This window comes from Tauraco erythrolophus, chromosome 12 (assembly GCF_009769465.1).
Source record: "Tauraco erythrolophus isolate bTauEry1 chromosome 12, bTauEry1.pri, whole genome shotgun sequence".
NCBI classification, from domain to species: Eukaryota; Metazoa; Chordata; class Aves; order Musophagiformes; family Musophagidae; genus Tauraco; species Tauraco erythrolophus.
The window spans coordinates 13,833,224-13,846,117 of NC_141476.1; the positions used below are offsets into that span (position 1 = coordinate 13,833,224).

Sequence of the window (12,894 nt, forward strand, 5' to 3'; positions counted from 1 at the left end):
GTGGAAGGGAGCCAGAGCATCCCCGGAGCTCCGCGGGACCACCAGCATGGAGCTAAGCTAACCAGCATGGTCGCAGCCCAGCTGCTAACCGATACAAGTGAACTCGTGCCGTAGTCGCTGGTTTACAGAGGTTTTGAGTTCGCTAAGGCTCAGCATAGCCTGCAGACTCGCTAATCGATGATTGTAAGACTTGAGAAGCATGCGAGAAAGCAAAATCAGTGTGTGCCCAGGTCGGCAGAGAACGTGAGTTGTTAGCTCAGCTGCCTTAGCAGAGAGAGTCATGTAAAGATAGGCCTAGGAAGAGCTGCTGGCTCGCTTGGAAAGGCAAAGTGCCAACCAGTCCATATAGGAGCTGTAAGAGAAGGGTTACCCGTGGTACCGCTCTCCAGGCCGGATCCGGAGGCTGTGACGAGGGCGGGATTGCCTGCCTGCCCGGGCTCGCCAACACGCACTTTGAAAGGGCTGCCCACGACGTGGCTTCCGTTGAACTTCACGTCAATGGAGTGGATGCCATTTTCATGGGGGATGAACCGAACGGCGTACTTATCTGCAAGAGAGAAGCGGCTTTTCTGACATATCAGTGGTAACAATAAAAGAGCAATTAAACCCAATGCAGGGCTGGTTAGCAGCCCAAGCGAGGCTTCTGTAATGCTTTGACATATTTTGGTCCCAGCTTACGCAAACTCAGCTACACAAGCTGCTAAGCTGATATTTAAGTAGGAAAACACTGTATTTATCACAGGAGGTGTCACGGGTTGCATTTTCACCTTGTCCACCAGGACCCAATCTCAGCTGTCATCTAGTTTGCAGGGTGAGTTTTAGGGCTATTTGCCTCACACGTGCACTAAACATGACAGCTTAATCGCAGCCCAAGCTGTCAGCAGTCGAGAGAGCAGCGTGGAGAAGAAAAGCAGCTGGTAAGAGCAAGACAGATCATACTAGCGGGCTGAGTGTTCTGCTCTGACACCACAGACACCACACCTTTATTTAATAAAGTCACTTAGCAATTTGCTGATATTTAACATTTCTGGTTACACGTTAAGCCAGAGGAGGGACTGATCTTCCCTGGCCGGACAGCTGCTGTCTGTCCATAGTACAGACCATAACTCATTCAGACGTCAAGTGAAAAAGGAAAGCTCATTGCTGAACAGGTGTTGAGCTTTCTATAGTGTTTGCTTATATTCAGCTTCCTTGACATTTCATATGAAGGAGTGAGTGCAAGTTTAAAACTATTAGTCAAAGATGGAAGCATAGCTTTGGAAAATAAACTTCTTCCCTGCCTAGATTCACCAACCACATCGTAATTCATTTACAGCTAATATCACTGCACCTTCATTAGCAAGCCAAGACTTAAATATCTGTATCTTAGACAAGTCAGGGCTCAGCCATTTCACGAGCTGTCTCGGAAAAGTGTGGCCGTAGTCCTAACTGAACAACTCTTGACATTAAGAAGTTGTTCTCCGAGCAAGGTGTTTGTCCCTTGGGTACGCTGTTCACAGGCCAAAGGGAATAAACCCCCCAGCTAAGAGCAGCAAGCATGTTTTGGAGGTCATGCAGTTTATTTGACCAAGGTAAAGCCGTGCTCACCTGGCTCCAGCTCAGACACGTGGCACTCTTCTACAGCTCCGGAGGGGCTGTGCACTTTAGCATCGATCTTGCCCTTTGCCCCGTTCAGCCTTATCGCAAAGGATGCTGGCTGATTAACTTTTAATCCAGATTCCTGAGAATGCAACAGTCAGGTTATCACATTTAAACTTCTCCTTTCAGACAATGCAAGATAGGTGGCAGGGAAATAACCGCTTCAGCACGACTCTTTTTCTTTTAGATTTCAACAAAAGGTGTAAAGTTGTGACTTGCATTAAGTTTCAAATCAGAATCTCTCTCCCTCTTCGGAGGTGGCTGATTTAGGAGTCACCCACGTTGGCTAGGCTGATTTTTCCTATGGCAACAGACCATTTTTGGAAGCCAGACAACAGCCAAAGTGGGCAGAGGCATGTTTATGAGACTAGTGGTTAGCCCCCAGTATTCAGGCACTTGATTTAAAGGATGTTTAAGCTACAGCTCTGTTTTCAGCCCATTCATTCATTACAGATTCATTCAGGGGAAAAGCCTCTGATAATCCAGTTGTCTGAAAGAGCAACACACGTTTATATTTGCCACAAGAGGCTGCATTTAGAATGCCACCACAGGACGTCTTAACATAAGAAAATAATTTAAGACACGAAACCAGATGTTGCTGTGCTGTCAGGCCATCGGTGGAAGGCGAGGCAGCTCAGCATCCATGCTGCAATGGTCCTCAACCAGAGCAGCCCATGTAGCTATCCAGCAGTCATATTTTAAGCTGAACATACTTTACCTGATATTGTTTTCAACTAAATCCTGAAGAGGGAAATAAATGCAACTGAGTAGAACTGAGGTACAAAGTATAAAGCAAGCCTCTGATGTGGGCTTAGTGGAGGCTGATGCTGCACACCGTGCTCCATTATGGAATACTCAGCTTTATCTGCCTCTCCAGGACTTAACTGAAGTGAGTACTTCTGTCAAAGAGTCTTTAAATGAAACACAAGAGAAACATCAATACCACAGTGACTAATTAACGCCCTTGTAACTCCTAGTTAGAAGAGATGCTATCGGATCCGGCTGTCGGGATTCATTTACACAGCCAAGGTGGAGGAGTCCTGCAGCCCAGGCAAACTCCTGGGCACCACAGCTGGGACACATCCAAAAAAAAAGCCTCAACTGAAGTACTAACTGCTTATCACAACTCGATGACGACTGAGGTACAATATATTTAGACACAGATTCTCAGTCTCACATCCAAATCTCTGGCTTTGGAGATTTAAGTCAGGCCTTTAACGTTACTTGTGTTTTAATGCACGTAACCACACACACACAAATGATACGGTGAGGTTAACAGATGAGCCCAGAGCAGCTACAAAGCTGCCATTAACTCTGAGATTCGCTGCTGTTCATGACTCATCTGAGCTGTGACTGCATGGTTTCATGACTTCAGACAGAGCAAATCTGCACTCTGACCTCATGGCAGGGCCCCCTCCACCTGCCCAGGCGAACGCTCTGGCAAGGCTGCGGCAAGGTCCCAGCCACGCAGCCCTGTGCTGCCTCAGTCACAGAAACCCAGCTCCTCAGCCCACAAGCCAACCGAGTAGCTGGGTACCAGTGTGATCGCTGGCGGTTCATGTTCATGTTTCAGTTCTCCTTGGCCTCTCCTAGCTCACAGGGTGGAAAGCAAGTTTTAGCTCCTCCAGTGCCAATTCTAGAGCCTCTTATTCTTAATTCCCAAGTGTTACCACCTGTAATATTCTCAGCTGAGCCTTCTGCCTTCAAATCCTGGCTAGCCAGAGCTGGGTCAGCTCTCCTAGCCCAAGTTACCAAGGCGCCAGCTGCCAAAAACCCTCTCTCTGGCTGCAAGCTAAGTTTGGAAACAAGCACCAACCAAGGCAAGGCTATCACTAAGAAGAAAGGACATTCGTTTTGGTCTTGGAGAACAAGGACGATATCAGTCTGTGTGGCAAGTTGTGGAGATGTTTCCTTATGTCTCACCTGAAGACTAGTGACAGTGAGCCTGCGAGCATCATCGGAGGGGGCGACGACGGGAACCAGGTAGGGGCTTTCAGGAATGTGCTCGTCATTGAATTTTATGGACACCTCATAGTTTCCTGGAGGAAGAAAATAAGCAGTGAGCATCCTTGGTATCTTTGAAAGTAGCATTCTGTTATTTCAGTGTAATTTGGTCTTGGTACATACCTGGCTCTTGAACTATGTAGGATACACCACAGGATCCATCTTTATGGTCCTCAAAGGCAATTTCTGCTTTACTTGGGCCTTCTACAGCAATAGACAGTCCTCCAGCTCCAGCTTCCCGTGTCCATATACTGAACTCGGCTGTTGATGCACACGAGAACACACACAAGTGTAAGTTTGCTGCTGCTGGGTTTCAGCATGTTCCTAACAGACCATGCAGCATCCCGTACTTATGTGTATGAGGAATGGTACCTTGTCCCATCATCCTGCATGGTAACACTTCAAGAAACTGCTATTAGCCATGATTCAGCCTATCAGCCCTGCACAGCACACCTTACAACCTCAAGCTTGTTCTGTAAGAGCACTCTGTTTCCAAAACATGGATTTCCAGGCTTCCCCATCAGCATGATGTAGCAATATTATTCTCCGTATTTCTCCACTGACCATCCCAATTCTGGGCAACCCTACAGTGTCACATCAAGCTCTGCTCAATCTCTCAAGAGGAGAATCCAACAGAAACCAAAGCACAGTGCTGCAGACCCGTGCACAGCAGGCACTGGAGCCTGGCAAGAGCAGAGGACTCACCTGGGACACCTGTCTCTCCACGCTCCAGCCCTGGGCCTCCAGCTCTCACTTTATGGGCTCCTCCCTCGCCCAGTGGCCCCACGGTGAACTGGAAGGGGCTGCCTGGCACTGGCTGCCCTCTGTATTTGACATCCACTGTGTGGACCCCCATTTCTTCTGGCACAAAGCGGACACAATAGGTGTTTTTGTCAGCTTCTACGATTTCTGCATCGAAGTTTCTTCCAGAGGGACTAGTTACCTGGGCTGTCATATCCCCACAATCAATTTCTAACATGAAGAGAATAGAAAAAAAAATGCAGATTAGAAAGTGACAAAGAGTTTGGAAGGTTGGTTTTAGAAGCAGGACCTGAGCTCAAGTGATCACACAGTACAAAGGACAGGAGAGGCATGTAGGTGTCAGTTTGTACGCTCAGCTAAATGTGTGCTGCTGAGCAGCGAGTCCAGCCACGTACAGCTTACCAGGTGCTATGAAGACAGATGAAGAGGCTGGATAACCGCAGCCCGCTAAGACTGGCCTACATGATTCTCATTTGCCAGACAGCAGTACAAACACTCAACAGCCAACATGATGATCTTAAAACCCCAGAGACCGGGTGAGCTGTGCAGCCCATTCTCCAGCCTGCTGTACACAGAATGGATTAAAGCCTCTCTAGTATTTATTTCATAGAATCATAGAATGGTTTGGGTTGGAAGGGAACTTAAGGTTCCAACCCCCCTGACAGAGGCAGGGACACCTTCCACTAGACCAGGTTGCTCAAAGCCTCATCCAACCTGACCTTGAACACTTCCAGAGATGGGGCACCCACAACTTCTCTGGGAAACCTGTTCCAGTGTCTCACCACCCTCAGAGTGAAAAATTTCTTCTATCTAATGGAAATCTCCCCTCTTTCAGTTTAAAGCTATTACCCCTTGTCCTATCACTACACATCCTTGTAAGAAGTCCCTCTCCAGCTTTCTTGTAGCCCCTTTAGGTACTTTAAGACTGCTGTAAGATCTCTCCAGAGTGTTCTCTTCTCCAGGCTAAACAACTCCAACTCTCACAGCCTGTCTTCACAGGAGAGGTGCATATTTCTCCTGTGTATATGTTCATCATGGTTATGCTTATTTTTAACCATTCAGAGAGATGACACTACCAGTGTTTCTTCCCTAAATTATCTTAGCATGAGGATGCCCTAACAACACTGAAGTTCCTATTTCCACTGCTTCAAGTACACCCATGCTACACAAGTGCAAGTTACGGTTATGGGGATAAGGACGTCGCTTACCTGGAATTTTTAGGTTCAGATCACATATGCTTCCTACTGTTGCAACAGAGGGAGCCCGTCTTGTTCGTGTGATGCTCTCCCTAACTCTTCCTTCACCACTTATCTTCACAGTAAACGGGCTGCCTGTAAGTAGCACAGCAAGTCATTCCTGCCCTGCTCACTACACATTGCATCAAGGGGAAGAGCAAAAGCTTCCTCTGACTTGTAGTGTATCACAGGGAAGTTTTGGAGCTAGCTAACACTCAGGTCCCAGGAAAATTCACCCATGTAACCAGAACAGTTTCGGATGATTGCTGCTTTCTGGAGGGTAGGACCTCCTTGAATCTTTGGGACTTATGGTATGAGCCAGATCACACAGCCCAGCCGCAGCTGCAGTGCACTGGCCAGCTACATAAGACTTTTTTTGTACTAATCAGAAAGTTGCCAAACACTCCTGCTTACCTGGAATATGTTCATCTGCAAATTTAGTGGACACAATGTACACGCCAGGTACAGTTGGAAATAGGACACTTTGCAAGTTCCATCTTCTAGGTCTTCGGTTTGGATATCTACCTTGCTGGGTCCTTCAACTGCTAGTGAGATCCCACCATAACCTACAATACAGCTAAGTTAGCCTCAGAGTTCCGCAATGCAATTATAAATTTCACATAAAACTGTCCAAACCCATAGCAGTAGCTAGTTGGTAGGTTTGCATCAGAACAGGCACGTGGGAGTTGCGTGATGCCTTAGTGACATTTTTTATAATCTTAATCAGTCAGATATTCATGGTACAGCACGCATTCAGCTCCTAAAATGCTCTGACCATATCCCTTTTACTTCATTAATCTGAGAAGTTCCTCATTTTCCTCTGGCTGCATATAATGACAACAGAGCCAGCACCATCAAATGAAAGAAAAGCTCCATCAGTGCCTCAGTGACAGTCCCTGTTGGCTGTAACAGAAGACATCAGCCAAGACAATGCAAAGCGCTTATAAGTCAATAGCATTGTTTATAGTTAATAACTGACAATAACAACTGTGCTTACACTTAATACGCTGTTTGCACCTACTGCTTGCAGCTTTGTGACCCAGTGGTCACATGCAGAGGAAGACGACACTCATTTAGATAGGGTACATCTCTCACAGCACCTCGCAGTCCCTTTGCAATGGAACTCACCTGCATCTCTCGTGTCTACGATGAAGTCACACATTTCAAAAGTTCGTCCTTCTACCAAGCCACGTCCGAAAACTCTTGCTCGTCTGGCATCTCCTATCTCTGACTGGACCACCATGATTGTTACAGGGCTGTTTGGTACATGGCTCCCATTTTTCTTGATGCTAACCAGATGTTCTCCTACTTCCCGTGGAATGAATGAGATGCCTACAAAGCAGAGAAATGTGACACACTACCTCACTTTTTATGCATGTTATATTTGATTAAAAAGCCATAATCACATGAAAAAATGAAATACTGAAAGAGCAGTCTCTTCACACACGTTGAAGTGTTGTTCTCAAATGGGCCACAAAGCCATTTGCAGATGCTGACAAAAAGCAATTCCATCACAACCTGGCACGTCATGTGCAAGATCATACAAGAGGTCATTCTTCATACTCTTCTGTCTTTGGCCAACTGTACCAAACAACATAAACCACTTGATCTGACAATGCTCCTCTAGGAGGGAGCAGAGAGGTCAGTCATTTTACACAGCAAAGCAAACTGGAGTAGAGATCACTACACTGCTCCCTCAGATAAAGGCTATCAGAGCTTACCAACATGGTTATTGGGCAGCCTCTTCAGAAGACACGGCTCATCTCGACCTGATGGAGCTTTAATGCTGGCTGTTAGAAGACTGAGATCAGTCTCATTGATGTCCAACAAAAAGTCAGCAGCAGAACCAAGCTTAACCTGGGACCGTCTTCTGTTATCATCTGCATATATAAAGAGAAACGAGCCAGAAAAACATTACAAGGTTAAGTGCAGAACAAGTCTGACGACTTCATGTTCCTGCCACAAACCATGCTCCCCATGCTATCAGAGGTTAATTTTCATTATGAAGCGCTTCCAGAAGTCTAAACTTTATACCTGTGATCTTGGCTGTGAACGGACTGCCCGGGATGTGCTTGTCGTTGTACTTAACCAGGATGCTGTAGTTCCCAGGTAGAGTGGGCAGGTACGTGACTGTGCACGTCCCATCTTTGTTATCAATGCAGCTGATCTCTGCTTTTGAAGGTCCTTCAATAGCCAAGTCCAGACCACCTAGAAAACAAGGGAAACAGCACCTGTCAATCTTTGTGCACACCAAGTCCAAAGAGGAAGATCCAGTACTCAGTACTGAAAAATGCAGCTTAGACACCACTTTTTCAAAGAACAGCAGCAGAAAGAGCTCAGGCCAACCCACTAAGATCACAACTCTATTCAGTCTGTTGCATTTACCTAATAATGATTCCAGGCCCAGTCATCATCCACTAGCTCTAAGCTGCCTTTAGTTTATTTTTAAATAATTGAATCATTTGCATCCTGTACCGCAGGGTACATCTACTGCCCTTGGGAAGAGGTAATAAAACAGTTTTTACTGCAAGTTACAGCCTGATATTTGCACAAATCATTTGTATCACACCAGAGATTCATAGTTGGGCAGACGAATGTAAATTAATGCCGATGTGCATTATGCTTCCAAGGAGTTCCTAGTTTAGGGTAGGTCAGGTTTAAAGAACAGACTTACCCTCTCCTGCATCTTCCGTGACAATAGTGAAAGTTGCTGGTTTATTGGCAACCCCATAAATGAGGCCAGGCCCATAAGCAGACACGCTGCCACTGTTTGGATAATTCACATAGAACTGGAGAGGGCTCTCTAAAGGAAAAAAAATGCCAAAAGAAGCACTTTTAAGGATGAGTAGCCCGGACTACAAGAACAAAACAGATATTAAGCTGCTCCGACCCAATGGGATCTTATTCATATGCTTACTGATACCCACGTTCTTCAATGCCATTCTCACTACCTGATATTTGAAGAACTTTTTTGTGACTGTAATGCACTTAGAAAAATGAGCAAGCCTCACCTTTCATCTTCAAAAGATACTTCTCCACTATTTGTCCCGCATTCAGTCATGACAAAGTAAGTGCTCCTCAAATTACCAGAGATAAGCTTCAATGATGTTGTAACAGGTCTTATTCATTACAAGTTTATTCTTAGCATATTAAACCTTAAATCAGAACATGACTCAGAAGCAGGCTTTCAGTTCAGGCACAGATCCTGAATTTTGGTAGCTCAGAATTAGGAGCTAGCACAGCACATTGTCTGACTCAATGAACCTGAACTAGCAAATTTGAAGGGTATCCAAAAACATATTTGCCAGCCTCAGATTTGCTAGGCTGGTGCACAAGATCAAAAAGTACAGTCACCACCAGCAATAATGGTTCAAAAAAAATGCACAGATAGCTCTTAAGTCCAAAGATAGGTTTTGCAGCTGAGACAATAGCAAGTTTGACTCGTGACAGCCTTCAAGAAGGAAACAATACAGCACATCATCGTTCTGACCAGGCACAGGGTAATGGTCTCACAGAACCGATACATCCAACAGTTTAGCACTTACGGAGGTGCTACATCCATACAAAGTTCTGAAGATACTGAGGTAGCACCATGCATCACGTTATTGAGCTCCCTGCTTCTGTCAAAGTTATCCTGTGTTTCTGCACGCCAACAGGGCCAGCAGCCTGGTTCAGGCAGTGCTGAAGGTATTTTATCTCAGGTCTACATGTCCTTCTACAGACCAGCCCCTTTTTGCCCCAGCCCCATGCAGCCAGCATGCTCAGGGAACTGCGGGGCAGCCCCAGCCTTGGCAGAGCTTCGGCTGCGGAGCTGCGGGAGCTGGTGAAGTAAGGTCAAAGAAGAGAAGAGAAGAGAAAGGGAATGAAAGGCAGTGGTTTCTGTCTGTTAAGAAGCAGCCAGAAAGAAAGGAAGATTACAGCATAGCGTGCATGTGTGTTTTATTTTATTGCAATGAGATGGAAACAGTAACTATAGTGTTTTAGCCACTTAGTCCTCCCCACAGATGGGAGATGTTATGCCAATGCAGTTTTAAGGATAAACATGTACTGTAACCACTAGTTTTGCTGAGCACCATGGCAGTAAATTTCAACCCGAAAAAAATGGCAGTTTGAAAATTGTATGTTTCTTCTTCACAATAAAATGCCACAAAAGCGAGGTTCTAAAACCAAAATCCATTTTAAGGCTGGCTGGTACTATTAAACCACAATAGAAGCTCACATTTGCCGGCACTTACTCCTTTGCTTCAGCTGCTCTCTGGACTGCTTGCAGATGATCTGCTGCCGAACTGGGCAAGGCGCCCCTGGGCAGTTCCAACTGCAGCATATACAACTGAGCTATAGAAACGTTAACAGGGAGCAGACACATCGGCAGGACACCACACTCGGATTTGTGTCGTCCACTTTGCCAGACTCACCTGGGATGTGCTTTCCCATATATTTTATGTGCATTTCATGCAGCCCGACCTCAGTAGGAGCATATCTCACTGTTACTGTGCCATCTTTGTTATCCACGATATCAGGTGTATCCGTCTTTCCAGATGGCATATGTACTTCACCTACAGAAAGCCACCGTGGAAGTTACAGAAGGAGGAGCTGCCTGCTTCCCCTCTCCCACCCACAAAGAATTGTCTAGCCATTTTAAATTGTTAAATTTCTTACCCACAGGCACAAATAGGAGACTAATGGGAACACCAACCAGACATGTTTTCTACTTAAGCTACATGAATACAATGCAGCAGTAGACATCTGGCAAACAGTCCTGTGACCTTACAAACTCCCCAGGCAGGGCTGTTTGCTTCAGCCACTGAAATTTCCACAGCCAGCCCCCAGAGATGCACTGATCTACCCCATCAAGAGACCCTCCCTCTCCCGCAGCTCTGTTGAAAAGATGAACTGACCCTTCAGCAGGGACAGACCAGGGCTTGGGGTGGGATTGTGGAGCCAGAGGGCAGGAGGGGACGCAGCCCATGTGTGCAGGAGCTTAGCGCAATCAGGGTGTTACTGAAGTGATGCTCTCAGCTGCCAGAGCTGCAGAAAAGGGGTCGTCTGCTTTGGGAAAAAGTATGTGACAGGGATGCAGGATCAGACTGTTTTGCAGCATCCGCACAAAATAAATAACGGAGCTTATCAAGGACGCACGAAGCTGCTCCAGAGGGGAAAAAGCAGCAACAGGTCCTACAGTGCAGTAGCTCACAGCCCAGCACTGGGGACTAGGACAGCACTGAGAATCCTCTCATTTAACTCAAATCATCGGTGGGGCATATCCGACTCACCCTCAGCGGGTGCCACTTGATGTGAAATTAAACAACTAAGTTGCTGGCAGGATACAAACCTCCCCCACACACTGTGGTCTAGACCACCCAGACTTCTAGCTGCAAATGGATAAACACACTAACAAAAAGCAAAATCTCCCTAAGAGGCCACGTGCGCTCCAGGTACCTGTTATTTCTCCTTTTCTTACAGCAAAAGGGATAACCATATCAAAGGGTCTGAATCCCATGCCGTTCATGTCTCCAACTGGGACATAAGCTTCTTCCGTGACCTAGGGGAAGCAAAAGGACAGGATGTTTCTAAACAGACAGTAGATCCAAACAAGCACTGAGCAGCTCCACTGTGAGCACAAGCAGAAGAGAGCGTGAAGTGACCACGGCAGCCAACCACAGGATGGGGCTCGACCAGAGCAGCGTCCGGCCACACTCTCCTCTGTAATACTGCAGAGCAGAGCGAATCAAACACTGCGCGAATGGAAGACAGGCTGGAAAAAAGTTAAAAGAGACAAAAATGGAACACAAAGGGATGGAAAACAACGTAGCACACGCAAGACCCAAAGTGGCTCCATCGGAAAGGATTTAGTCGCTTAAGGCCTGGAAGAGAAAGTGAATTTTGAATGGGGCAGAGTGATTGCAACACGAAACGAACAAAAGAAACAAGTTTCACAATGCGACTCTGGACTCAAGACATTGTGCTATTTTACTGGGAAAACAAAGCAATGCACTCAGGCTGCTTTTGCCAACAGCAGACATTGCAGAAGTAGAAGCTGTAGGTGTAATGATCCTCTTCATGTTTAAATGAGAGTTTATTTGGAGACTCCCTTCAAGCAGCAAAGAAAAAACAAGGTCTGGATCCCAAGAACAATCGATCAAACAGAAAGAATGAACACAATGACCAGAGTGATTCAAGCAGTCCCAAGAAGCAGGCTGTCATCTGAAATGGAACACAGATGGGGGGAAAAACAGTTGAAAAATGTAAAAATTGTGTACCCATGGGCGGAATCCGGGGGGGGAGGTGCCCACTGGCTCCTGCGACCGCACGGCAGCAGCGTCTGCATCAACAGCCTGGGCAGCGGGAAAGGCAGGTTAGGTGTTATTCCGACACGAAGGCACTCCCACCTTTCCGAGTACAGAATGCACACCTCCATCCAGCTCCGCAACACCTTCCTCCCACCACACAGCCCTCCTAGTCCTCTTGTCATTGCAAGGACCTGGATCCAGCCAGGGGAGCTGGGAAACTGCCTGTATCCACAAATAATGGATACCAGGAGAAGTCACCAGTGGCACAGCAAAGGGATGGAGCCGGAACGTGCCGTCATTGGGAGTGTGGGAGGGAAGCTGGAAAGCAGCGCCTGAACACTGGGGGAACTGAATTTCAGAGTTGCTTTTTTACGGGACTGGCGCACGGAGGCAAGCAAGAGGTTCAAACCCAAGATGCAAGTCCCTGAGCACTGCATGGCACCGTGCACGAGCCGGAGACAAGGGAGCCTGCCGCTGTGGGAAGGCTGCTCCCGGCTCACGCGCTCAGGTGAATGACCCAGCCCACGTCCAGCCATAGCCGCAAAGCTGTTCTTTCTGATTCATAGCTGGGATAGCGTCGTCAAGACACCGAATGTGTTTTCCCCCAGCACAGCCTCCCTTCCCACCAGGCACGCCAAGAGGATGACTTGCAAATTCCCATCTCCCCCACTTGACGCAGCAGGAGCAGCCGGGGCTGACACCCACGCACGCGGCTCCACAGGGCTCGACCACCCCGGCTCCTTTACACCACTGTGAACCACCCCAACAAAATAACCCACTGGAAACTTAGGTGTAGAAAGACTCCACTAAGAAAACCAACATGAAACAGAAATACTGCTGTTTCACTGTACTCTGTCCCCAGCTGAGGCACCCAAGTCAAACACGTACTGTAGCAGTCAGCTGGGAAGTGGGAATTTTGGCTGGCTGGGAGCAGGCTGCCTGACCTCGAGAGGCATTTCCTGCGG

General features: G+C 47.1%; 1 protein-coding gene across 1 annotated transcript in view; it reads right to left on the bottom strand.

Moving 5' to 3' along the window:
- The window catches only part of FLNB (filamin B), a 72,582-nt gene that overhangs the window by 4,515 nt on the left and 55,173 nt on the right, over nt 1-12,894 (bottom strand). Inside the window, 15 exon segments of the mRNA XM_086619286.1 lie at nt 371-547; nt 1,588-1,720; nt 3,562-3,677; nt 3,766-3,903; nt 4,348-4,614; nt 5,613-5,735; nt 6,054-6,113; nt 6,116-6,205; nt 6,768-6,971; nt 7,361-7,519; nt 7,674-7,847; nt 8,314-8,442; nt 10,055-10,195; nt 11,079-11,181; nt 11,900-11,974. Of these exon segments, the coding sequence (XP_086475412.1) occupies nt 371-547; nt 1,588-1,720; nt 3,562-3,677; nt 3,766-3,903; nt 4,348-4,614; nt 5,613-5,735; nt 6,054-6,113; nt 6,116-6,205; nt 6,768-6,971; nt 7,361-7,519; nt 7,674-7,847; nt 8,314-8,442; nt 10,055-10,195; nt 11,079-11,181; nt 11,900-11,974 (2,089 nt within the window).